General features: G+C 50.9%; 2 protein-coding genes and 1 long non-coding RNA gene across 4 annotated transcripts; all 3 read right to left on the bottom strand.

Moving 5' to 3' along the window:
* Positions 1–2,457: 2,457 nt before the first annotated feature.
* On the bottom strand, positions 2,458–17,524 carry HOXD4 (homeobox D4). 2 transcript variants are annotated; one of them, XM_039555020.1, is made up of 4 exons: positions 16,771–17,524; positions 8,657–8,683; positions 4,142–6,825; positions 2,458–3,737 (listed from the first exon to the last, which is right to left on the bottom strand). In XM_039555020.1, exons 3-4 carry the CDS (start codon positions 4,548–4,550, stop codon positions 3,433–3,435), a joined length of 714 nt encoding a protein of 237 aa, XP_039410954.1. In that variant the 5' UTR covers positions 4,551–6,825; positions 8,657–8,683; positions 16,771–17,524; the 3' UTR covers positions 2,458–3,432. The 2 variants fall into 2 exon arrangements, with proteins under 2 accessions (XP_039410954.1, XP_010405039.1); XM_010406737.4 differs by lacking the exon at positions 16,771–17,524 and adding an exon at positions 9,911–13,199.
* Positions 17,525–20,355: 2,831 nt separating this feature from the next.
* On the bottom strand, positions 20,356–22,391 carry HOXD8 (homeobox D8). Its single transcript, XM_010406738.4, is given in 4 exon segments — positions 20,356–21,191; positions 21,772–22,110; positions 22,113–22,212; positions 22,214–22,391. Coding segments are annotated over 4 exon segments (840 nt in total). The 5' UTR covers positions 22,319–22,391; the 3' UTR covers positions 20,356–20,895.
* A 676-nt stretch (positions 22,392–23,067) lies between these two features.
* On the bottom strand, positions 23,068–24,035 carry LOC120410333. Its single transcript, XR_005602416.1, has 2 exons — positions 23,671–24,035; positions 23,068–23,429 (listed from the first exon to the last, which is right to left on the bottom strand). It is a non-coding gene; the product is annotated as an uncharacterized LOC120410333 (long non-coding RNA).
* Positions 24,036–25,329: the final 1,294 nt, after the last annotated feature.

Here is a 25,329-nt window from a genome sequence, read left to right as displayed (position 1 = left end):
CTGAGGCAAACAGCAAACCTGTTCAAAGGGACATTTGGAAGGATGCTATGCAAAGTCACTCGTCTTTTAACACTGTAATGATGGGAGGGACCAGAATTTTCACAGAAGAGAGACCCACCTTGTAAGAACTGCTTGCTGAAGGTACAAACCAGAATCTATTTTGCTACACCTTTTATTATTTCAAAACTATGTGGAAGGCTTACATCAAAACTACAGGCGACAGTTAGTATAAATAACGCTTTAATCAATGGCAGCAAAACATCAGCAAAGTCTATTAAAAGCATCACACTTTAACAGAGATGAGAGCAGTGCTGGACAATGCGACCGTTTAACAAAGGCTCCAATGCACAACGTTCACCCGTGATAAACAAAATTAATCAGCTTCCCTTCATACACCAAATAACTCTGGAGGAGGGTTAAAACCATTAAAAAATAAACCTCGGGTTCTTTTTGCACGGGAGATAACGACCAGTGGGTGCTCCTGGTCATTATTACAGACATTCCTGACCATTCAGAGCATTGGCACTGGGAGCTATTTCTGTTTGGTACTCTCTACCTTCACTTCACGTATTCTCCGATCTTACAGTGCAATTACACCTATGTAAACCTACAGGGCTCCAGCCTCGCTCAAATGGGACTTGCAAACAGGGTTGTAAGAGCTGTGCCTGCTGAAGCCAACACTCTTCCTGGAGTTATTAACATTTCAAAAGACAATGAGACAAATTCTGCTAGCAGCTACACGCCTGTTTGACTTCAGTGGGCGGGGGAAGGAAATTTGGGAGCAGAAGTTGGTCCTTTAACTTCGGGAGCCATCTCGGTTGATTAGAAGCACAAAGCAAGGATTTACTTATCCAAGGCCATTATTTTCCAGAGCTGTACCACAGATGCCAGAGTTGGTAGCTCTCTCCCGAACAGCACTTTTGCCCTGCTCCCAGCCAACTTATCAGGCTTTAAGAAAACAGCGGGGTTCCAGGAGGAGGATTTTCAAGAAGAGTAGTTAGAGGAGTTTTACTTCCTCACACCCTTTTTTCTTCTTTATTTCAATAGATACGTATGAAGAGCAAAAAGATGGCTTTGAGCAGCTCTAGAGAGGAAAGGCCACTACTGCAGGAACGTGGTGTAACAAAACTTGAAAACTTGTCTCAGGAATTCCCTCCTCAAGCGCTGCTGCTAGCTGCTCTCCATGCTAGAGAAAGGGAAGGGTAGTTTGGGTCCAAAAGGTTAAGGGTTTAGAGGTCACTCTTCCCGGCTGAAATACAACTAATCGAATAGAAAATTTGTCCTCTGGGTGAACCTGTTCCTGCAATTTAGCCGAACTTCAGTAAAATACCTTTTCAGCTTCTCAACGTGAAGGCGTCAGAAAAAAGACGTCTTTACTATGTATGAACTCGGTGCTTTTTGTCATAGAAACAATGATGCGAATAATGCGGGAATATCCATCTTTAATATCACGACGTGGAGATATTCAAGTATTGCCATGTGCAAGTCTGAGAACTGGGCTAACCCTAAGGAAGAACAAAGAGTTTTCTCCAGGCTCTAAAACAAAAGACCAAGTCTTAAAGACACTTTGCGGACTTCAAGGGATGAGAAAAGGACAGAAATTAACTGCTGGCCACAGTTAACGTTGCCGAATACACTCTTGTTGAAAAGCTCGCCTTTTATTTTAGAATTAATTCAACCCCATTTTGGCCAGTGTTTTCGTGAGCGAGCCCAGAAAGCTGTGAGTTCTCAGTGGGAAGCATCCAGCCTGGAGAAGGGCACGTTAACTCACCCCCTGCTCTTTCCACCTCCCTTCAGTGTTTGCTATGAGTTTCCTTCTTTGCCACTTTTCTCTTTAATAAAAGGATCACCTCGTTACAATTTTGACTATGTGGTCCCTCTCCTAGGCTGCCCTGAGGGTACAGGAGATAAGGGCTGAGCTTTAAAACCGCCTGAGCGGAGGTGTAAGTGGCTCAGGGAGCTGGTTTGGTTTGGTTTCGTAGTTACAGAGCACTAAAACTTTGGCAACCAGCAGTCAGGGACAAATTCGTGGGTATTAGATCAGCTCTGCTCCCATCCAAGGCTTTCGTGTTTCTTGAAAGCAACTTGCTGAGATTTCCAACCATTGCAGTCATGTGTCATGGTTTGCTTAAAAACAATCACTGTTCTTAAAAAAAACCAAAAAACCCCAAACAAACACAAAACAACACAAAAAAATCCACCCAACCTTAAAAAACCCACCCAAACCTAAAAACTAAACAAACCAAAGCCACAAAAACTCAAAATAAACCCAAAACAAAACAAAGCAGCAACCCACATAGACTATCTCTCTCTCTCCCTAGCAGAAAAGAATTTTTAAATTTGTTTGAAAGAATGTGTTCAGCTTTCAGCTTTGAATGGCTCAATTTATATCACATTATTTTTTCAGTCTGGGCTGCTGTTTGTTTTTGTGGGGTTGTTTTTTGTGGTCTCCCCTCTTTCTTTTTTCTTTTTTTTTTCTTTCCATTTTAAAATGAGGTATCGATGGTTTAAAGCACAGCTCTGAGCAGAGCAGACTTTGGAAACAGATTTCAAGCCTGTTAGCTCTGGATGGCACACGGTAAGGAGCAGGGACGCTTTTCCTATTCACAAAGAAGGAAATTTAGAAGAAAACGGGGTGGGGGACAAGAAAGTTGTGTACGTTCAAGACAAGTAAACATTACATATGTGTTCATGAGACTGGGAAGGAAAAATACTGTATTTCAGCTCCCCTTCCTCGTTTTTGGTTTGACTATTTTTCTTTTTGTCTTCTTCTATGTAACAAATAAATAAATACATTAACATTACCAGAACACAAAATAACCCGTTTTCACTTAATTTCTATGCACACCTTCTGTGACGTTATGGAAATGGGCAAGTATTTTCATTACACCGAGAAAGGTAAAGCAGTACAAAAAAAAAAAGTTCACAATTACTAGTCTTTATGTTCAAATAAAAGACTATGCTATGAATTTCCTGTCCTCAACTTGCCCAAAATACGTCCTCCCGAAATTGCATGGGATAAAAAGACAATTAAAAGTATAAATCCCATAATAAAGCATCCAATCTTCCCTTTAGAATTCAAAACTGAAACACAGGACAGTTTCATTTTCAATGATTTATTATTTTTTAAGGACAGAAGGTCTCATTTAATATTTTCCCAATTCCCACTGCCTGCATGATGGTTTGTTTGGTTGGTTTTCCCTCTCTCTTTCTTTCCCCTTTTTTTGTTTTCCTTTTTTAGGTTGTGCTAGCAGAGGCAAATAAAATAAAGTCCAAAGTAGCGTCATTTTGTCTCCTTTGTACAACAGTACCTTAAAGAAAGATGACAGTTTCTCGTGTCCTTAGCTGCTACATGCAGGTTCTGCTTGGGCAGTGTCAGTTATGTACAGTACTGGTCAGAAGCGAAGGATGAAATGGAAAATTTCACCTCTTCTACAAAGTTGTCAAGTCAGTCTGATGGTCCTTGGAACCAGTTTGTAAATGGGGGTTTGAACCAGAGGAAGAAGACCTGCCCTTCGTGTTGGGCAGTTTGTGATCTTTTTTCCACTTCATTCTTCTGTTCTGAAACCAGATCTTGATCTGGCGCTCAGAGAGACACAAAGTGTGGGCTATCTCGATACGGCGGCGCCTGGTCAGGTACCTGTTAAAATGAAATTCTTTTTCCAGTTCTAGGACTTGCTGTCTGGTGTAAGCTGTGCGGGAGCGTTTAGGTTCCCCTCCGTTGTAATTGGGATTCACTGGGAAAAAAATACGGAGAACTTTTACAAAGCTAATCTTGACTTGCCGGTCCGACTTTACAAAAGAAAACCTTATGAGCTGCGAGCATGTGGCCGAGCTGGATTCATCCCAGTTGCTTACAATGGCCGGGCTGCTTTCCCCCTCGTTTGAGGCAGGCACTACAGGCACACGCAGCTAGGTAGGGTGGGAGCCTCTAGAAGGCTCCTAAAATGGAGTTTTATCTTGCACGGCAAAGCCCCGCATGGCCAACGGCCTATTTCCTCAGCAATAAAAATTTATGGCGAGTGTAATTGGCCACCTCGGTTTAAAAAGCTCGTCCACGAGCCTGGCGGGGGCTCGGGAGAGCGCCGCTGAGGACGATCGGAAGCAGGGTAGAAGAGCAAAGTAAGAAGAGGATCCTTACCCGAGTTAACATGGACTTTCTTCATCCAGGGATAAACTACTGCTGGCTGCTTAACTGCGGAGCCGTTTGGGGGTTTGAGGGCCGGCTGCTGGCTGCAGGCTCGCGAGTTGGACATTGGAGGCGGTGGACAATGCTCTGCTGGGCCGGGGAAGTGGCTCGCCGGGCCGGATTGCTCCTGTCCGTGACCCCGCGGCTGCCCGGCAGAGCCCTGGGCATTGCTACAGCTAAAGGGCTGCTCGCTGTAGTTTGACCGTGGGTAGAGTCCCTGGTGCTGGAAATCAGAGCCCTGCGAGGCACTGTAGTACTCGGCCCCTTGCTCGCCTAAGTAGCTATTCTGCAAATATTCCTCACAAGGAGGAAATTTGGGATCCACATACTTAGAGTTCACCATATACGAACTCATGGCCATTAATTTCTGAAGGTAGAAAATACTAATTTTTCTCGTGTTGTCTTTTTTTCCCCTGCCATAGAGCCCTCCTACTTGCTGTCAACTGAATAAAGTTAGGCGGGCATGTGACCGGCCCGGCCAATGGGGAGCCGGGCGCCCACCGCCGCATTTCCCCGCATTTCCAGCGATTCCACTCAATAACATCCCTCTAACCGAGTGACCCCCCTCTCCGGCGGGCCGCACCCGCAAACCAGGTACCGGAGGTGTAGGGGTACCCCGGGGCGGCGGCCGCTGCCCTGCCCACAGCCTTTTGTCTGAGCCGGCTTCCCCCATCCCCGGGGGATGCTGCCCTGCCGTCTGATCTACTAGCCAGGATCGCCACCGGGGCTTGGTACCTCACTTTAAATAAAATAAGAAAAAGAATCGAAAGGAATATACAGAGAGATGAGCTGAAGCGGGGTTAAAAGGGAAGAAACTGATAAGCAGGCGAGAGAAAGAAAAGCCATTAAGGAAGAGGGTAATATGATGTACAATAGATCTGTCCTGTCTTTGTCTAGCAGAGGTCATCCAAAAGTTACCAGAATTTAGTTCTGCTGAATAAAATTAGGCAATCAGTAACTTCTCATTCACTTTCAAGCCTCAATATATACGTGTGCATACGTATGCATGCACAGATGCAAACGCCAGCGTGTATTTATAAACCTACACATGTATGTATGTAAAATCATGCAGATGGCAAGAAGGAGTTCACTTTTAACCACTAAAGTTCAATCAATTGAACTGGAGACGTCATTTAATTAGGTTAAAAATATCACGGGTTTAATGCGATAAATTCCGTCTTCATTCATCAATATCATTCCTGGAGCACAAGTAAATACATTCCAGTGAGGCGAATGCTGCTTTTGCTGCTGTCGTAAATATTTTGATGCGATCTGGACCCTTGACAGGGAAATTTTGCTAACGTCTGGCATATCTAGCTAATTTATGAGTATCTTTTAAAATACTCATTCACTGATTGGTAGATAATGCCTTTTTTTTTTTTTCCCCCCAGAAAATTTGTAACTTCTGGTGAGTTTAACTGTTTAAATTCACAGATTGTCACTGAGAGTTAGGTTTGAACGACAACTGAAGTTTTAAGAAACGTCCTAAAACCCAGCGAATAGGAGCGAGGCAGCAAAACTTTTAAAATTTCTGAGTGTTCAGCACGCACATGCCTCTTGATTCCGCCAGTATTTTAACTTCTAACCATTTGCAGAAAGGTGAAGTTTTTGCATCGACCATATATTCCCCTAGAATCGAATCTGTGACTATATGAATATCACACAAATTCGGTTCTACAGGGTATATATAGACAACGTAATAACATTCTGTTTTCATCTACAATATAGCAGGTCTTTGCAATTCTCTTAGTCTCTTACTGTCTTCTGAGGAATTCAAACTATTCTGCTGGGACTCAATTCTGAAATACAGATTTGCAGGAAGGTGGGATTTCGGAAAAGATTCACGCTTGTTATTATTGCTGCAATAGAGCTATAAGACCCTCCATCAATTCATAGCGACGAATTTCGCCTACCAAATTCTCAGAAAGACCTGCCGTTTTCTTTAAATTCTCTGCCATTTACGTTCTCGCTATGGAAAATGGACGTGGTCGATCAAATTGCGCTATTTAGAATAATAATGCTTAAAGTAATTTAGGAAGGAGTCTTTAAATATTTAGGCTAACACGAATCTGAAAAGATTCTCCATAATTAGAAATCCCCCCAAAATAAAAAAAGAATTTTAAAAAAATCGAAACAGAAGTAAAACAGCCGACAACAGAAACAGCGGTTGGTGAAAAAGATGAGGTTAAAAGCTGGAGTTAGTTGCTCTCGGGAAAAAGAGAGTTTCCAAATTTACCTTCATCCTATTATGCTGGTCTAGCTATTATCCCCGCGATCTGCCTGCGAGCCTCAGCCTCGCACCCTCCCAGGTTTTCCCCGCCGTAGCGTTTATGGTGAAGGGCAGGGCGAGAGGTCAGCCGAAATCATTTACAAACATATCACAAAGTTTCATTATTTTTACTTTGTCGACAGCGGCACACAGGAGTACAAAAGTTCATGAATTGTGTCTGACCCAGCTCCTCACTGCTGTCCTGCGGTCAACCTCTTCTCCTTCCACTATTTAAAACAGGCACCATAAGGACAAATAATGGTGCGGGTGTGATACATCCAACCACTGCGGAGGGCAGATTTGGGGGTGTTGCGCTTATCCGAGCGATGTGTACCGGGTAGTTTGGATGGCTCCAGCTCCCAACTGCCTGAGATGAGAGATGCTATTTTGAAACGTCTGTTTTCTTACCACTGCGGTGGTGCCTTCTTCACAGCAAGTGCAACTGGAAACGACTTTATGTCCTTAATCTCCCCCCGGATTCTTCAAATCTCCACCCAGCTATTTTCAGCATCTCTCCCCGCTTTCTCATCCTTTCTCTGAGGGGAGGGGGGATGCCCCCCCCCCCCCGCCCTCGTGGGGGTTATTTAACCACCCGGCTGAACTGGGAGGGTAACTCTCCTCCGCCCCCCAAAGAGAGCTATGGTTTGGGGCAGCCCCCGGGAGCGGACAAGCCCGCCGAGGGCTGCCCAGGGAGCAGCGATGGAGCTGGGGAAGCAGCAGCTCCCCGTTCTGCTTAATACTACACATTTTCATATTTGTTAGACGCTGTGACCTGCGTTTCACCTTATTGCACGACTTGCTCAGACAGGTCAAAGCCAAAGAGTTATTGATGAACAAAAGCGTTATATATTCACCTCCTGTTCAACTGCCCATACAAAATACTTTTGATCTATCAGCCTTTTTGTATTCTGGTTCATAATCAGTATGCTAAATGTACGTTGGCAGAAAACAAGTAATCCATACATTTAGGGCCGGCCCTGGAATAAAATGCCAAGGGCGTCCATGTAGTGCAGGACTGAGCTATGGGGAGAGGAAAGTTACCTATGGAACACAGTTAAAACTGCAGCGCTGGAGGCGATTCTTTAGTTCGTATTTATAGGACTCGAAAACCAATATTGCAATGCAAGACAAAAAGATCAGGGGAAGCTTGGCACATCTAGTGAAATAGATTATTTATCAGGAAGCAGGGAGAGGAAGCGGGGAAACGCAAACAAACACACACGCAAACACTCCTCTCCTTTACATGCTCCCGGTCAGAGCGGGGCTGGCAGAAGCGGGAAGGGTAATGTACAACCTAATGCATCTCCAAATGTCGCAGGCTTTCCTTCCCTCTTTGAAAGACAAGCCAGTCTCTGCCTGGAGGACCAGGACCAATGCACTTAGCTCCTCACTGGAGCCAGAAAGGTTCAACAGCATTTCCTGGTGCACACTGATCTTCTGCCCTCCCCTCGGTCCCCCCTGCCGCAGCTCAGGCAGGACCATCTGGGATGCGAAAACCCCTACACTAAAAGATTGCCCTTCTAAGCTCTGATACCCATTCCATTCCGTGCCTTCACAGCGTTTAAATCCACTTTAGAGTCTCCCTTGCCCCCAGACCTCTAGCACCAGCGGATCAGCTCTACCGCCCGCAGAACCCGGCTGTAGCTGGGCTGCCCCGGTTGGCCAGCGCTGCCCGCCCCCAGCTCCTGCCGCCTCGTTCACCCAGCCACCAGTCTGTGCCAGACGAGGGGAACATCAGAAAGCAGGCACAGCTCTACTTGGGATCCCGTCCGAAGAAAAGAGTGGGAGTAGCCAAGGTTATGAGGTGCTGGGATACAACGTGATCCGTCCGGATTCTGCACGGGGAGGCGCTGTACAGTCCCGCCGAGTTAAAATGGAAACGCTGCTAGTTGCATTGGAGTGCTTAAGCGCAGGACGACACCTGTACAGCCCTGTAATAAACCCCCAGGAGACCGCACCTCTGCTTTTAATGCTAGCCAGGATTATGACATGGTACCACAAACGGACTCCACAAGAGCCTTCACATGCTGACATAGTCCTTTTTTTTGTTTTGGGGGGGGAAGGAAGGGGGGCAGGAGGGAGGGAAGCAATATTCACCAGGAATCATCGTTTTTATTTTTATTTTTTTTTTCAATCTGAAGGGAAGAACCAGGATTTTCAAACAACGCAAACTCTACAAGAAATAAAAGGTTACTTACTGTGGATGTTCTTCCATGCTGCCGAACCTGTTGCAATAAAAACGTTTGTTACTGTTGTATTCCACATACGGGTGATATTTCTGGAGAACAGTTACAAACCACGTTTGATAGATGAAGGCAGAAAGGAGCTGGTGGTAAATCCTGCAAGCAGCGGAGTGGTGGGATGGAAGACCCTTCCAAATGAGGACCACGTTGCATTCAGGCAGTTTTTTATGAACACACGCTTTGCCTGTGCCTGGGGTGTGATCTTTCACTTTTAATATTCATAGTCTAAATTTTATACCGGATAATTTCTAAAGAGATGAAGAGCCAGACCTCCTTCTTTTACTGGTGGAAAAGAAGAATAACAAAGGCCTTTTTTTGTTGTTGTTGTTCTGTGGGAATCCAGTCACATTCAGATCACCTTTGCTAAACCATCACCCACAAAATACGCCATGCAGCATTATATCCGTGCTGAGCACAGAAAGACCTACAATTTTATTAGAATAAATATCTGATTACTCTAAGATACATCTCTTTTAAGATCACCTAATCAACCTATCAGTGACCACGACACATGCGTCTTTGTTTGCATTATAGAAGGGTAGATTTGACTTGAACTTTCCTTTAAATATTTCATTAAATATATTCAAAGATCACGTAAGGGAAACAAATCCACACGCTTAGTCTAATACTCCTGAAATGCGTCGTATATTTAAAAATAAATAATATTGGGGGGGGGGGGTTCTTTTCTGTATGTGATTTTTCAGCTCCTCTATTGCTTTTCTACAATATCTTGGAGAGTTATTGTATTAAACACAGAGCAATTGCCTCGGTATCAATAGTTCACTGCACTGAGCTTCCCAAGACCTTTCTTGTTAATTTTTTTTTTTTTTAAGTTCTGCCCACTCTAGATAACACTAGCCTGCAAGAAGAGTGGATTAATATCAACATTTTGGCACTAAGCACTCCCTTACCGAGCCTTTCCTTTTTATCTTCTTCTTTTTTTATTAAAAGAAATTTTTTTACTATTATTATTTTTTTAATTGCTTATCTGCATCTAAGAAATCCCATTAAATTCAGAAATCTCAGACAGAGACCAGCCGGCCCATCCCGGCGCAGCCGCAGCCACCTGAGCTGTACCTGCTCATTCCCCAGCAGAGCTGTTCCGCGTTGCCGGGCGGCGCAGCGCTGCCACCCCGCTCCCGCGGAGGTGCTCGGGTCCCGAGAGCCCGGACGCGGCGGCGGCGGAGGGGAGGCTGGTAGCGGACTTACTGTGCGCTCCCCCCGCGGCCTGGGGGACCCGGGAGCAGAGGTGCCTGTACGGTCGCATTCCGCCGACGGTTCCCTGCTAACACTTTCCCGATTACTGCTTCCAGGAACGAAAGCATCTGCACTTGTATGCTCTTAAACTAATTTATGGTGGGAATTATATTTTGGCTTGTCAACTCTCAAGCCATAAAACAAAGTTTATTGGAATCACGTGCTTCTAAATAGCCACTCAGGACTTATCTCTGTGGAACCATAAATAACCTTCAGCTTTAAACTTTTATTCGCTGAATAAAGGTTCTCTGAATCTGTCCTGTAAAATGGGACCGGGTCGAAATAGCGGGGATGGGTGGAAGTTCAGCTGCATGGCGTTATGCCGGCCTTTTTGAGAAGCGTGTTTTAGGGAAAGCTACAAAGGCGACTTATCACTCCCAAAGTGCTCTTGGGAAAGGACCCGGGGGTGTTTTGCTGTGAGTACCCGTTCGAACCTTTCTTTATAGCTCTTAGGGTACAGGGAAGCCCATCGTCAGGAGGAAAGGGGAAAAAAGTCTCAACAAAACAAAACAACAAAAAACACAACAACAACAACAACAAAACAACTGAAAGATGGAACCTTTTCTCCTTTTCCTGGATGTTTATGGCATTTTGGCGAGGCTCCCCTGCAAAACGGTTTTGAGTTATTCTTTTAAAAACTTGGGAGAGCTGTGCCAGGGGCTGCAGGTTCGCCGGGCGCACGAGGGACCTTTGTAAGTGACCAAACTGCTGCAAACAGCGAGGGCACAGGGCTTCGGAAAGGGAGAAAGTGTGAAGCCTGCCACAATGAGATCTTTGAGGACTGGAAGTTTAAGGACGGTTATAAAACAATAAAAGAGCCCTGGTGTGAAGGGAGCAAGGTGTGAGTTAGCAAATGAGAATTTCAAGGAGCCCGAGCACAGGAAGTCAAATGTCTCTGGCAGTCACACAGCATGAGGAAACCCGGGCATCAGTTCCCAATCTATCATGGCTAAGATGAGAACGTCGGAGCGGCTAGCACCTCTGGTGCATCCCAGGAAGGGTTTGTACCTTCGCCAGAGGGCGGGGAGCTGTGTCATCCCCGCCGGGGACCGGCCGCGTGCAGAGGGGACCCGGCCACTCGCCCGGCCCTCGGGTGAGAGTGCGCCTCCGCCCGGGGGCTCAGCTCTGAAAAACGAGCCAAATGCAATAATTCCTTGCTGGGTGGTGGCACCAACTGGGTGGTGCCTGTTTAACACCAGAGTCTGCTCCTACTCGGCCATTTCCTAACGAATCTGGCTACACAAGTGTGAAGTCATCCAAAAGGGGCAGCTCGGCTCTTGCTGTGTTCTTTAGATGGCTCCAGTCACAGCTGAACAATTCGCTTTCCTTCAGAAAACAAGAGGCATCCCGAGGTCCTTCCCTGCTCCTTCTTTATGATCCAGAGTGGCTTTGCATTCCACTATTTTTCTTGCTCTTTGTCAAGGCCTTAATCATACAGCATCGCCTTCATGCTTTTTTAGTGGCCTAAGTTGTGGAATAGCTTTTTCTGCCTCCCCTGCCCAGGACAGCTGGCAAGGACAGTGCATAAGACAACATTTCAGACACAGTGCACAGTCTGAGAAGCTGTAACAGATCCAGGGGATCCAGTCAGCCACCCCAGAGAGAGGATTGGGCTGCCTTGCATGGGGCTGACTTCAGGGTCTCTTTCAGAGCATGGTCTGTGCTCCCAGTCCTGGGCAGGCAGAAGGAAAAGCTCCCTGGAGCTCCCTGAGCCTTACTCAGGCACCTGGGCCTGGCCACGGTGGGCCCTAGATCAGGCTTTGTGGTAGTCTCAAGTCACCCTTCTCCCCAGGCACATCACCCTCACTGGCCTCTGGAGGAAGGGCTTCAGCAGCAAGCAGCTGCAGGGAGCCAAAGCGGCCATCCCTGGGAAGGTGCAAGAAAAGGCTATGTACTGGGACATGAGGGGTAGGGTGAAATGAGAAAGTGCAATAAAATGTGGGGAAAATAGTTTGGGATGAGAACTACTATGCAGAGTCAAGTGTGTTTGCCCCAAGCCTGGCACTGAGTGCTGGGTATGGCAAAGGTCAGGTCCCAGGCAGCAGGGCCCCTGGGTGGGCTCCACGCCCTGTGCCAGTACAGGAGACATCACATCCCTCCCTGAGTGTCTGTGACTGCTTTGGCTCTCTTGGCCTGTCTTGTGGGCAAGAGAAAGCTGTGCTTTGGAGATGAGAGACTGCCCGGCGTGTGCAGGAGGAGAGGAGCCATGGTGAGGCAGGTGGCATGGCGGCCAACCTGCAGAAGTGTCAGCCCCTGGCAAATGGAGTGGCCAGGCTGGGCATGTGCTTCAGGCACATGTGTCCAGGACACTGGGGCTGTGAAAGGTGAGGCTATGAGATAGTGAGGAATTGATGATTGAGATACAGCTCCCTCTCATTTAAGGACAAGATGAATCTCTCAGTAACTGAGTAATTCTAGCCATGAGATTTTTGAAGAGGGAATTAGAACGATTTTCATATTTCCTATTCTAAAATGCAGATGTGAAAGTTGACTTTGAAGCTCTGGCCAGTTCATTCTCTAGGCTTTCATGCAAGTTTTCATATTTGGGGCTCACGATCTGGAGACAGATAAGAGCTGTAATGAAACAACACAGTAACAATTGGTTTCTCTCTGGTAATTGTGGTAAAAAGGTTGGGGGAATTGAATCACATGTGTATGCCACCATCACTCTCAATGCTACTTGACAGACATGATGACCAGCATCTTACCCTGAGGACCACACTGCCAGAAAATTACAGGCTCCATCTCTGACTTTGAAGACCTACTTAGCACCTTGATAGCGTCCAACACATTTTGCCCCTCTGCTTTTATCATATCCCCGACTTTTCAACAGTCACCTCGTCGCCCATGCCCTCGCCGAGCAGGATGTGGGCATGCAAAGGCCCCTGCCCACAGCACCCCACGCCCGCAGGCAGATCCGGTGGCAGCAGAGGCCCGGAGCGGGCAGGGCGGCGTCGAGCCGCGCCTCAACATCAAACGGGGGCAGCGGCGGCGACACCTTAGGTCCGCGGGGGAAGAGGGCGAGGAGTGCGGGGCAGGGAGGGGAGGCCGGGGGCCGTGGGAGCGTCTCGCCGGGGTAGGCACGGCCCGTGAGGGTGGGTGCCGCCAGGGTCGTGTCCGGGCACGGTTTGGGAAGGTGAAGCCTGCAGGCAACAGGTGAAGCAGAGGCAGGGAACTCTGCTGGGCCCGGCTTGCAGGAGGCAAGGGTGGATGTGCGGGGCCGGGGCTCTGCCCGCGGGAAGGGAGCCGGCGGAAGGAGGGTGCTCTGGCACCCGCATCAAAGGGACAGGAGGGAAGAGGCGGCTGCCCGACTTCAAAGGGCGGGCTGGTGACCGGGAGGGCAGCGGGCACACGAGGGGAGCCCCGCGGCACTGCGGGTTAGCAGGGAGAGCGCGAGGGGCGCGCACCGGGGCGCGCCAGGTCTGCGGGCCGGGTGAGACGGGAGGCCGCGGAGCTGGAGGGAGTGGGGCAACTGGGTCGAGGCTGGAGACGCCCGAGGAGGGCGGTGGAGCCCTGCCCATGCCCCCCGCCCGCCGGTGGGCCTCTTCCGTGGCCGGCGGGCAGTGGGGGAAGCTGCCGGCGGGCGGTGGGCCCCTCGCCCCGCGGAGGGGAGAGTGGCCAGGCTTGTCCTACAGCGCCTTCTCCTGGAAGAGGCCGTGGAGACATGAGGGCTGGTGGCGGCGGCCGGGCCCTGTCGCGCCCCCGGCGGTCGCTCCACGGCCCGGCCCGGCGGCCCTGAGGCGGGAGCCGCGGGCAGGTGACCGCGTCCCGGCCCGTCGGGGCGTGCGCCCACACGCGGACGGAGGCGGCGGAGCCGGGCCACGACGGCGGGGCAGGCCGGGCGGCTGAGGTGACCCCCGCCGCCCTGCACTCGCGCAGGCTCCAGCTCGGATGGCTCCCGGCGTGGGGCGCTGGGCATTGCGGGCTGCCTCCCCTTCTCGCCGCCCCCTCCCCCGCGGGTGATGGGAGGCGAGTGCTGAGTTTGGGCAGAGCCTGCTGCCGCTGAATGCACTTTATTGCCTCTTGTCTCTCGCAGAGACCCTTCCTCCGCGCCCCGCCCGGCCTCCGCGACCTGCTGCAATGTTTATTGCGCCTCATCTTTTCCTTTCGCTTCCTGTTTTTTCCTCTACTGCTCCATCCAGCAGCATTGAGTGCCGCACTGCAGTAGAGCAGTAAATACCTTTAACAGCTGCCTGCCAACCGAGGGGTGAAATACCGTCTTTGTTCGGATTTTTTTTTTCTGTCCCAAGCTCTCATAAAACATCCCGTGGAAATTATATTTGTTTGAGGAACGAGAAAATAAATCGACGGGATTTTCAGTTCTTAAGAACGCAAAACCAACGTGTATATCTTTGCCTAATCTTACTGGGTTTCCCGGGTCCGCAGTTTACATCGCCTCCCCTCCTTGCACCAAAGCCCTGCCAGACTTGGGGAACACAGGCTGCACTTCTCTTCCAGGCAACCTGCAGCAGCTAAGCGGGAGCCCAACGTGACTTCCCAAATGGCAGCCAGTGCCAGCGGTACCCCGGCACCGCCAGGGAGACAAGGCTGCCGCTTCCTGCCAGCTGCTTTGTGATGGTGTTTTTATACTGCTCGTGCGTCAGTAAAGAGTGGACTGGGAATCGGCTCTTTCCTTCCAACACAAAAAAAAAAAAAAAAAAAAGGAGATGAGTCAAAAATTCTGTCGAACACATCGGGAAACGAAGCAAGTGCGAGAAATGTGACTGTGAATCCTGTGCTCCGAAAATTTCAGCACACCGACACATCTATACTCATACCACGTTTTATAGGTGTATAAATAGATATAAAATACAGTCCTCATATGTGCCATGTATATATAAACAGGTACATATAAATATATATGTATGTGCCATATATATAAACGCGTGTTTATTTGCTATTAATACTTACAATTCCATAGGTATGTTTAAGAGCATAAACAGACCTATGTGTACTTGAATATTAATAAAAAAGAATAAATAAATAAATAAATAAATACATCAGAGAAAAAAAAAGAATAAGAACAAAAGCAAGCAAGGAAGGAAGCCCTTTAGAAAAAAGCCGAACTCCCACACAAACCAGTGGAATCATAAATGCATATGTGTATCCGTATGTGTCAGCAGACGGACCCGCAGACACACACATGCACATTAGAATTCGTTAGAACATCCTGCTTTTGTTTTCTTCTTTTTCCCCAGGCTGCAAATAATTTCAAAACAGCTCAAGGACGAGATTTTCCAAAGTTTTTGGAGAGATTTATAGTCAAGTAGCTATAATTACTGTGTCACCTAGGAGGGATTCTGAGAGCGAAACCTAACGCAGCACATATTTTCCATGTTACTCTTGAAGACTGTTGCTATGTTGAAAATGAATCGTCCCAAATAATCCCCAAGACCTGCAGGAGCGTAGGGCGGCCAGCTAGTGCAAACAGGCAAAGCGTGGGGGACAGAGATCTTACAGCTTACTGTAGTGGGGCTCGGGCTTAGCAGGCTGGGGGGGTGCTCGGGGGTGGATTAAAGAACAACTCCTTCTATGGCTTCAAAATATGTACCCGGAGCATGACTCGCACCTTTCCACCCTCACTGTGTATGGTTTAGTCAGGCGTTTTGCTTCACCGTTAATTAACTGGCTGCTTTTGGGGTAAATGGCGAGTCAGTAAATTCCTGCAGTGCGACAGCACGGTGCACTGCGACCACCGACCGTCGATGTGAACGCTAAATACCAAACGACGGATTTTCTACTGTGCACTAACAGCTTGAAAATGAAGATGAAATGAGTAAAGCATATATACGTTCACAAATGCGTACTTACAATGAATATGTGTTCTACAGAGAGAAATAGATGTGTAAATACATATATATATATGTATATAGGCAATGTGAATATGGATGTATATACATATATAGGTAACGTAGGTAGAGTTTATATAACTCTTCTATCTCCTCGACATATTTCAAAATAAACTCGGGGATTTGTTGCTGGTTTTATTTTCGAGAACTCATCCCCCATTTAGCCCGCGATGATTTCCACGTGGGTAAGGAGCCGTACCGCGGCCGTGCGCTCCTGGCCGTGGCCTCGGCGCAGCCGCCCCCGCGCTGCCCGGCTGCCGAGCCCGGCCCGTGTGCTGCCCCACCGGGCAGCTCGGAGCCGCAGCCCTGGCTCCGCGCTGCAGCGGGACAAGGATGTGAGAAAACGTCCGGCGGGGCAGGCGGGGGCTCCCGAGGCTGGCCCCGGGCACAGCCCCCGGCTCGACCGCACGGCGGAGCCGCCCCGCGCCCTCCGCCCCCGCGGGAGCACTGACCCCGATTCTCCTGCGAAAACACCTGTTAAGCTTTAAAGTTACGCGACCGCCCTTCCGCCATGGGGAAAACAAACCAGAGCATCGCCACAGCACGCTTCAGGCTGGCAGGGGGGAAAGTATCCCAAAACCAGAGGCCTTATATTGGAAGAAACCCCACCGGCAGGAGAGGCGCTGCCTGCGCGCACTGCACCCCAGGCTTCCGCCCCTCACCGCGGAACACCGAGACATCGTGGCCCGCGGCACATTTTCTGTGAGAGCCCGCGCGCAACAGCAGCTCTCACTCTGCGGTATGCCCACAACCACTATTAATAATAGTAACAGCACCGATAATTACCATAGCAATAACAACAGCAACAGTCATAGTGGTAAAAATAGTAATAGCAATAATAAAAGGAAGAATAAGGGGTTTCGAGGGACAGGTGACGAACAGGGGCAGGAGGACAGGGGAGCTGGTGCCGTGCCGCATATCGCGGAGTACCGGCGACCAGCCCGAGGGGAACTGAGTGCTTACCAGTTCGCGGAATTGCCCGCCAGCGGAGAAGCCCGGGAGGGTCGCTGTAATCCATTTTGCACCCTCGTAGCAATCCGTGGAGGAGATAGCGGCAGCGGGGGTATCGGGCGGTGGGAGAAGAGCGAGGGGCTGCAGGCAGCGCGGCGGCGGCGCGGTCCGCGCATCCCTCCGTGGGCGCGGGAGAGGAGGCGGCGCGGGGCCCGGGAAGTGTCAGTGCGGCGGCGACGGGACCGGCCGCGGGTTTGGGGGAGCGGGGCACAAACATGCGGGCGACTGCCATACACCTCAGCCTAGACAAAGGTTAGGAAAAGAGGGGCTGAGGCTCTCTGAAGGCAGAATGCAGGGGGAAATTCGCCAGGGAAATCAGGAAAAGGCCATGAAAGCGCTCGCTGCCTGCACATGACCAGCCGCAGCCAATGACGAGCCCAAATAGGTCATAAAAAGGTCTATTACCAAGTTGTAAATTTTCTTCAAACAAAAAGGAATTTACTGCAATTCCTTGCGGATTTTGCACATACTGCTTCCCAGCGCCATGTTTCTTTCGCCTGCGCGCTGCTCTTTTACTGAGGCTTCGGTCCCGCCTGCCCTCGGCCTGCGCGCCACGGGCGCGGTGGCGGAGCCCCGCGAGCACGGCCGGGACGCGGGAGATCCGCGTGGGCCGCGGAGAGAGGGGCAAGCGGTCGAGGAGCCGCATACAGAGAGGCAGGGCACTGTGCCGAAGGATCCGTTTCTTGCCAAACGAAAGAGGGCTTAACCCACATCCCCACCCTCTTCTCCCACCCCTCCCCACCGCTCTGCCGGGCACTAAAAGAAATCACATCTGCTTTAGCGCCCACTACTGAAGCGGAAGCCGTCGCCGACATAAAAATAGTCCGAGCCTCTTCCCCACCCCGCAGTGTGCGGTTCCCGCAGGTTGCGCCGGGCACCGTCACCGCGCCCAGTGCAGGCTGCCTCCGCCCCCGATAAAACCTTCCCGGTGCACCAACAGGGAAAATCCGATTCCTAGAAAGTATTCTAAAAAATTTTAAATGGGCCTGTGTCCACAAGGAATACTCGGCTCGGAGACGGAGTACTGTGGATGTTTCTTGCTCAAGTTTTGTTTCAGGGAATAGCCAGAGCCCTCAATCCTTGACCTCCGTGCTGATTGTAACTGCTAACAAAAGTAAACGCGCCTAAAGATGTAGGATCAATGTTGGATCTTTTTAGCACGCTGCTTCAGGCAGTTGCACACCTTTGAATATTGCCTCGGAGGAGGCAATGGCAACTTTCTTGGTGTCTCTGCAGCACTCACGGCCGCGCTGAGCTGCTCCTCAAGGGAACGGAGAAATTCCGCGGAAACCAAAAGCGCGGTACATCCCTCTGTGGCCGTCTCAGGCGGCCTCTCGCTGCCGCTCCCGCCGCAACCCTCGCAGCTACGGCTTTTCCTTGCCAGAAGTCCGATGCCTCCGGTTTTACAGGGGTCTCGGTGGCCGCATGGGTCAATTTCTGACTCGGTTTTCTTTTTTCTTAGCAAGTTTCCAAGTAAGACCGAGGGAGAGATTCAGATGCCAGGCTGCGGTACTAAATACCTTAACAACTACAGCGACGTTTTGTTTTTCTTAATGAGTAAGACAGGGGCGATTCCAGTTACCACTAGGCCTTCACCAATCATGTGCGCTCAGGGAAGTCAGTTTTTGCCTGCGTGGCTGCGTTCCCAGTCGGTCCTAGGAGAGCAACGCTAACGGAAACTTCTTCAGGAATATTTTAATTTTATTCTCTTTGTCTGCTAATTAAAAACAACTACCGCAGCAGCGCAGCAGCTCTTTTCCGGACAAATACTAGCCTAAGGAGTGCTCCGCTGGTGTGTGAAGGTCTTCGACGTGCCTTCGCCTCGCGGGCAGCCCGGGATGGCAGCGGGCGGCACCAGCACGGCTTTCCCCGCAGCAAGGCCCGCCAGAACCGTGTTGAGTCCAGCCTCCGCCGCTAGCGCAGCAAAGGCAAGAGGCTTTTCCTGCCCGGAGACCAAATACGCCGGTGCCACTAGCACGAGTATTGTTTTGGAAAGGGAGGGGGTTTTGCGCGTCGGGCCACTGGCTTGCTTTAAACGCGCAGCCACCAGCCCCACATCCTCCCTTGACACTAGGGATACCCGTGTATTTATGCAAATCCATGCAGCAAAAATGTTTACTTCACCGCTTTGTTGCAGCTTCCCCTCGTTTACAACCTTTAGCCAACTAGGCGATTAAAATAAAACCAAGAACAATAGCTCCGCTTGCTCGTGCCTCCCTCCAGAGCTGGCGCTTTGCAGCCGTAGAAACGTGCCTGCCTCGGTAGTGGGGAGCGGGGAAGAGGAAGGGAAGCAAAATGAGCCAAACCCGCCCTACAAGGCCCATCCCCGTGGATGGCGGTTCTCGCCGTGCTGGGTGTATTCCCGGGAGCGAAGCGGTGGGATGCGAGAGAAGGGCCCAGCGGCGGGCTGACAGAGCAGCGGCCGGCACCTCCTCGAAAACCTGGCTGTGATTTTCCGAGCAAGGCCTCGGCTCAGCCCCGGCCTCGTCGGGATCGCGCTCGTTTTCTGGGCAGATAATAGATTTATATGTCGTGTTTGTCGCAGTTTCTGGCGCGTCCATTCGATTTCCTTCACGGAGCCATTACTCGGGGGAGCGTCAGCCGGCAGGGAAAAAATGACGTAGAAATCTTGGTGGGGATTTATACCTCATGCCTCGACCCTCTGCCTGCTACTCCTAAAAAGGACTGCTCTCGGCCGTCCTGTTTGATACCATGCTCTGCAGGACCCCACCGCGGAGCGGGAGCAAGAGCAGGGAGGGGAGATGGAGGAAAAAATTAAAATGTTGTGCTAATCAGAGCGGACCTTTCCTCCCGTGGTTCCGGGAACCGTGAGGCAGATTCTGTCTTCACCAGCTGCAGCCTCCGCTGGGAAACACATCATATGATAATATTTAGTGGTAGAAACATCCTTCTCTCGGTCTATGCATGGTTTGGGACTCCTAGGAATTACAGCCCTCGAGAAACCCCACGCAGGGTCGCGAAAGCTTTGCATTTCTCTGCCTGTCAGCCGTCCTCGGGGGGAGGCTGGGCCCGTTTTGCCGTGGTTTGCGTGGCGGGGCTGGAGGCCCTGCACCGGTTGGAGCAGCCCTTGGGGATGGCGTGGGGCCGGAATGCTCTCCGGGCTCGTCTCCCTCCAAGCCGGGCTGGCAGCAAATGGCTCCCCAGGGTAAAGGGCCGTGTTTGCCGGCAGTGGTCCCCTGCACGGCCGCCCCTCAGCCCGGGGTAGGGGGCAGGAAAAGGCGAAAGCAAGGCCGAGGCGCAAACGTCGGGAACTCCCCGGGCTGGCCCGTAGGCTGGACTCAGCTCGCAGGTGGGGCGCAGTCCCCGCTGGCCGCTGCTTGGACCACAGCCCCACAGCACTCGTGGCAGGGAGCAAAAGCAGGTTTTGTACGCAATGTGCCATTCCCAGACCCCTCAGAAACACCCAGCATCGGAGGAGAGACGGGGGTAAGGATCAGGGGAGAGTTAGCCCAGACCAGTGGAAAGTCTGAAGGTTCTTGAGGAGTGGATTACAAAAGAGATATCGGGAAGCCGATACATTTTATAATTGAATAAATTCGGTTTATTTTAATCAAATATTATAAAAGAAGGTTAAATATATTTCTAAGATATTTTCTTCAAGATTATTAAATTTATTTAATTTATTCACCACAAGATAAGAACAAGAATTAAAATAGTACAAGTGCACTTGTCTTGATTAATAAAGCGTTGTTAAATGTCTTGCTTATTGATATCTATTATTAGGAAGTTTATGTCGTTTCCCACAATCACCGTCTTTTAAGATTGCAAATATATATATATTTATATATCATTAGAAATTTATTGCTACAAACTCTGTATCAAATTTGAAAAAAATAAGTAGATGAAATGTTAAATCTAGAGATCATTCTGGATACGCTTATAAACAAAATAAAAGCACAAACAAGTGAAGCACCCGAAGCAGGGAAATGTCAAACAGAGGGACATGGGGTCACTCGTCCCAGGACAAGATCACGTACAGGGGTAGATGAGCCAAGATCTCGGGCTTTAGCCCTGGTTATTTTTGATTGACTTTCGCGAAGACTTTTGGGGCAAAAATTAATTCGTCTGGCCTTCAGCTCTGTCTTCTTCCAGATCATGTGCTTCCTTTTTGGCCTCCCCTTCCTTTCCCTCCTGTCTGGAAGCGGGGAATTTGTCCTTGTTGTTCTCTTTTTTCCATTTCATCCTCCTGTTCTGAAACCAGATCTTTACCTGCCTCTCGGTGAGTCCTAGTGCGTGGGACACCTCGATCCTTCTCTTCCTGGTCAGATAGGGGTTAAATAGGAATTCCTTTTCCAGCTCTAGAGTCTGGAATCGGCTGTATGTTTGTCTTCCTCTCCTCCTACCCGGCGCTGCTGTTTAAAACAAAAACATAGGGATTTGGAGATTGGTGTGGCCGTTCAAAACAAGGCACAGCCAGGCAGCGAGGACTCCGGTCCCTCTGGAATCCCTCGAGAGAAGCCCCACAGAACCGCAGGGAGAGAAAGCAGAGGGCAGAGAGGAGTCTAGAGCTTTACACACGAGTGAGAGAAACACAGCGATAGTAAATGCACGAAGCGCCTCAGTTGTCTCTCAGCATAGGATGTTACGGGGTCACTTTATCATCTTGTATACCATCCCCTCCCGACCCTGTACCCTTCCCGTTCAGGCAGCGGCGACGGGAGACGGGCGAGCGTGTCAGCTGCACCTCAGAGTCCGAGACGCGTCTCAAAGGCTACTCTTGGGTTGGCAGCTGCCTGCTGCAGAGGTTTCTGTTTGCTTACTGCATCCCTTTATTATCGCAAGCCACCGCGGTGATAGGAATCGCGGTGAGAGAGGTAGGGAGTGGGGGAGACAGAGGCAGGGAGCGAGAGTCAGCGAGAAAGAAGCAGGAGGAGGAAAAGAAAGTTTCAAACTCAGACGTGAGATGGAAGCAAATTTTTGACTGCGTCCAACCTTGTGGTCTCATCCAGGGAAACATTTGAGCAGGAGACGAGCTCTGATTTAAGTGGTCTGGTTCCTCGCCAATATTAGCACTGGACGATTTACAGTCAGGATATTGTACCAGCTCGGCCTCTTGCTGTGTCGTAAAAATCTGCTGTCTCTGTAAGTTATCGTATCCGTAAAATTTAGCGGGCTCCCCGTGACAGGTAACCCCGCTGCAGGGGGCAGGAGGCGGAGGCGCGGCGGGGGGAGGAGGAGGTGGCTGGTAGGCGGCCGTGGGGCTCCCCCCGGCCGGGTGGTAAAAGTCCCGCGGCCGCGCCGCCGCCGCCCCCCGCCCCGCCGGGCGCGGGGGTGCGGGAAGCCGGCGGCGGCCGCGCCGTTCCCGTAGAGCAGAGCGGCGGCGGCAGCGGCGGCGGCGGCGGCGGCGTGTCGGCCGCTCACCTCGGGTGCGAAAGTGACAGTCGTAGTACGGGGAATTGATGGCCTCCCCCGCCGCCGCCGCCGCGGCCGCCGCCACCTTGTACTTGGAGTACAGCGGGTTGACAAAGTAGGAGCTCATCGGGGAGGGGGCAGCGGCGGGCGGGGGCACGGGGCGCTGCTCACGCCGCCGCCGCCGCCGTCGCCGCCGCCGGCCGGTGCTTCTACGCCGCGCTCATGCCGCCGCCGCCGTCGCTGGCCCGTGCGCTCCCCGCTCCTGCTCTCTGTGTATGTGGTGACCAGGACTGGATTATAATCGCTCCCAAAATGACCTGCCTCACTGCTTTTACTATTTCCTATTAGGCACACAGCAGCCCGCGCACGCACGCACACACACACACACACACACGCTCATGAGCTCAGGGGGGACTTTTGGCTTCAGTTTACATGTGCCGCTCCTCGGGCAAGAAAAAAACCCGGCCCAGCCCTGCCCAGATCCACCCCGTCCTCGGCACCCCCGCTCCCCCTCCTCCGGTGTGCGCTCGCCAGGAGCTGCTGAAACCCCCGCCGTGCAGGGGCGAGGCGGCCGCGCAGATCCCGCGCGATAACCGCGGGCGCGCTGCCCGGGGCGACACCGCCCGGCTCACCCAGGCTTCACTGCCCAGAGCGCGGCCTGCATCGCCGGCCGGCAAGGGCAGAGCCCCTCAGAGGGAGCCGATGCCCATCGCAGGGACTCCAGGGTGTAGGCGAGAGCAGTGGGGTGCCCGTAGGGCGGCAGTGTGCAGCGGCCGGGCCCCCTTGCCAACGGGCCCTCCGGGTCATTTCCTTCCAGGCGAGCCGATCGCTGGGAAATGAGATGCACATTTACCCTTGACGCCGTGCACGCATGGCTGAGGCTCCAGGTTAATTGATATTTAATGGAAATCATGCCTATGAATATACTTTCCATCATTTCACCCTTGGTGGACGTCATTACCGAGGCAAAGAGAGGGAGGGGGAAAAAAATAAAAATGTGTGGGTGAACGGTTAGCACCGCTCAGGGACTCGGTCCGAAATAAGTGAGCCCTGTTCTCCGGGAGGAAGGAAGGAAGAAAAGCACTGCCCGGCAGGCTCGGCGCTGCCCCCGCTCGGGCCGGCCACCCCCGCTGGCCCCCATGCCCCGAGAAGCGTCGTCTCCAGTCCTCTCTTTCCCGCTTCGTCCTGGAGTGGGAATCAGCTTTTCGGAGAGAAACCCTCAGGAGTTCGAGTCCGCCCTATTTTGGAGAGAGACGAAAAATGTAGGTGAAATATAATATGGGCCCAGCCAGAGCCACGTGTGATCGTCTGATGTGAACTGACAAAAAAATAGTTGTGGTTACATAAAAGGCATCTCAGACTCCTTCCCCATCACACCCCACTCTTCGACCACCCCGACGCCTCCATGCCGATTAACTCGCTTTGTCTCGCTGACCAGCCCGGCTGCCCCGCATGTGAGCACCCCGACGGGCCCCGTACCAGCAATGACACCCTCCTCCGGGCAGGGGCCCCGCTGCCCGTGGCGCACGCCTTTAGGAACTCGCGGAGGCTTAGGGACCCCTGTGCAGCCGAGGGAAAGGCGGGGGAGGCGGGAAAGGCTCGGGCACACACACATGGACAGACAGCAGCAAAAGCCCTTCGCCAGAGACCAGCAGGAAGGCAGGAGGCCGGGCCTGGCAGGGGGCGAGCGGCAGCACAGAGACACTGCCTCACCCTGCCGAGGGCACAGAGGGGCAGTGGCTGCTTCCCACATCCGTGCCAGACACCCCCGCCCCTCCTCCTGTGCATCCCGCCAGGGCGCTCATTCCACGGGCCAGCGCCGTCCCCCGCGTGGGGCCGCGGTGCCAGCGGCGGAACCGCGGGTGCCCCCGGCCGCGGGCGCGCAGAGCGGGGGCGCGGCGGCCGCGCAAGGGTGGAGCGCGGGCGCTCTCTGGCGGTGCGCTGTGGCAGCGGCAGGCAGCGCCCCCCGCTCCGCGCTGCCCGCGCTGCCCGCGGCCCTTCGGCCCCGCCGCCGGCCGCTGGCTCTCCAGAAACTCAAACTGCGGAATACCGGCGGGGCCCGTGTTGACCTATACACCCGTTGCTTTCTGGTTTGGGGTCGGGTTTCTTCCTTTTTTATTTTCTTCTTCTTTTTTTTTTTTCTCCTCCCCCTCCCCCCCGTTAAGTTTACAGTGCTATTTTCTTAGCACATTTCGGTGACCCTCTTTTATTTTTTTGCCAGAGCTATAATTAACTGCATACAAAGAATGCGCCTCGTTTACACATGGCAGCCAGGAAAGACGCCTGAGCTTTGAAGACGACTGCTATCGCGTTTTCGATCATGTTTCCCCACATATTACACCACGAAATCTCCATGTGTGGTAGTTTCAGAGTTACACATTTTTGTATTGAAGATGTTATTTTGTTTGCCCGTGCTTTTATGTATTTATAGATTGATTTTTATAAATGAAAGTAAAGATGAATCTTTGTTCACCCCCTCCTTCATAATAATGCCTGTGAATTATTCGGTATAATGCGTGTGCACGAGACTGTGCATATGTGCAAACATATATTAACACAACCAACGGGCAGGAGTTAAATTAATCTGTTTTGACACTAAGAGTAATTTCCATAGATGAACTGCATTCCATCGATTGAGGTGTTTGGTTTTCTTTCTGCCATTTTGAAATAAATGCATGCAATATTAAAAACAGGTAAACAAAAGGGAAAAAATTAACAAGGTAAAATGTGTCAATCTGCCTGCTATAAAATATTAAAAAGATGGTGAGGGCTTGGTGAAGATTTCTTAACAGAGCCTCTACTGGAATCAACATAATGCAGTTTTGTGTACAAGAATACTGTTTATGGGTTGTTATAGATCACCCCCCTCTATAGGTATTTGCGAAAATATTGAGGCTGGCATCCTAGGATTCACTGCAGTAGAATATCCAATAAAATACATTTCAACAAATAAGTGAACTTTGTAAAATCTCTGTTTCATGACCTTCAGGTCCTTTTTGAGTCTGTTGCCTTGGCCCAACGCTGACATATTGAAATTTATAGTCCAAGGTTTTAAGACCTAGTTTGTCTGCATTTTTTTGCCTTTTTCCCCCCTAACAAACACAAACATCAAAATAAGGTGCTTTCAAAGAAAAGTGC

Source organism: Corvus cornix, chromosome 7 (assembly GCF_000738735.6).
Source record: "Corvus cornix cornix isolate S_Up_H32 chromosome 7, ASM73873v5, whole genome shotgun sequence".
Classification (NCBI taxonomy): domain Eukaryota; kingdom Metazoa; phylum Chordata; class Aves; order Passeriformes; family Corvidae; genus Corvus; species Corvus cornix.
Note: the sequence above shows the minus strand (reverse complement) of the source record. Positions and strands in the feature narration are given on the sequence as shown.

Bases quoted from the DNA above. Each gene is read 5' to 3' on its own strand.
- HOXD4 (XM_039555020.1), bottom strand. From the start codon at position 4,550: ATGGCCATGAGTTCGTATATGGTGAACTCTAAGTATGTGGATCCCAAA. The intron at 3,738-4,141 runs GTAAGGATCCTC...TTTTTTTCCCAG, and splicing joins GAAAGTCCATGTTAACTCGG to TGAATCCCAATTACAACGGA.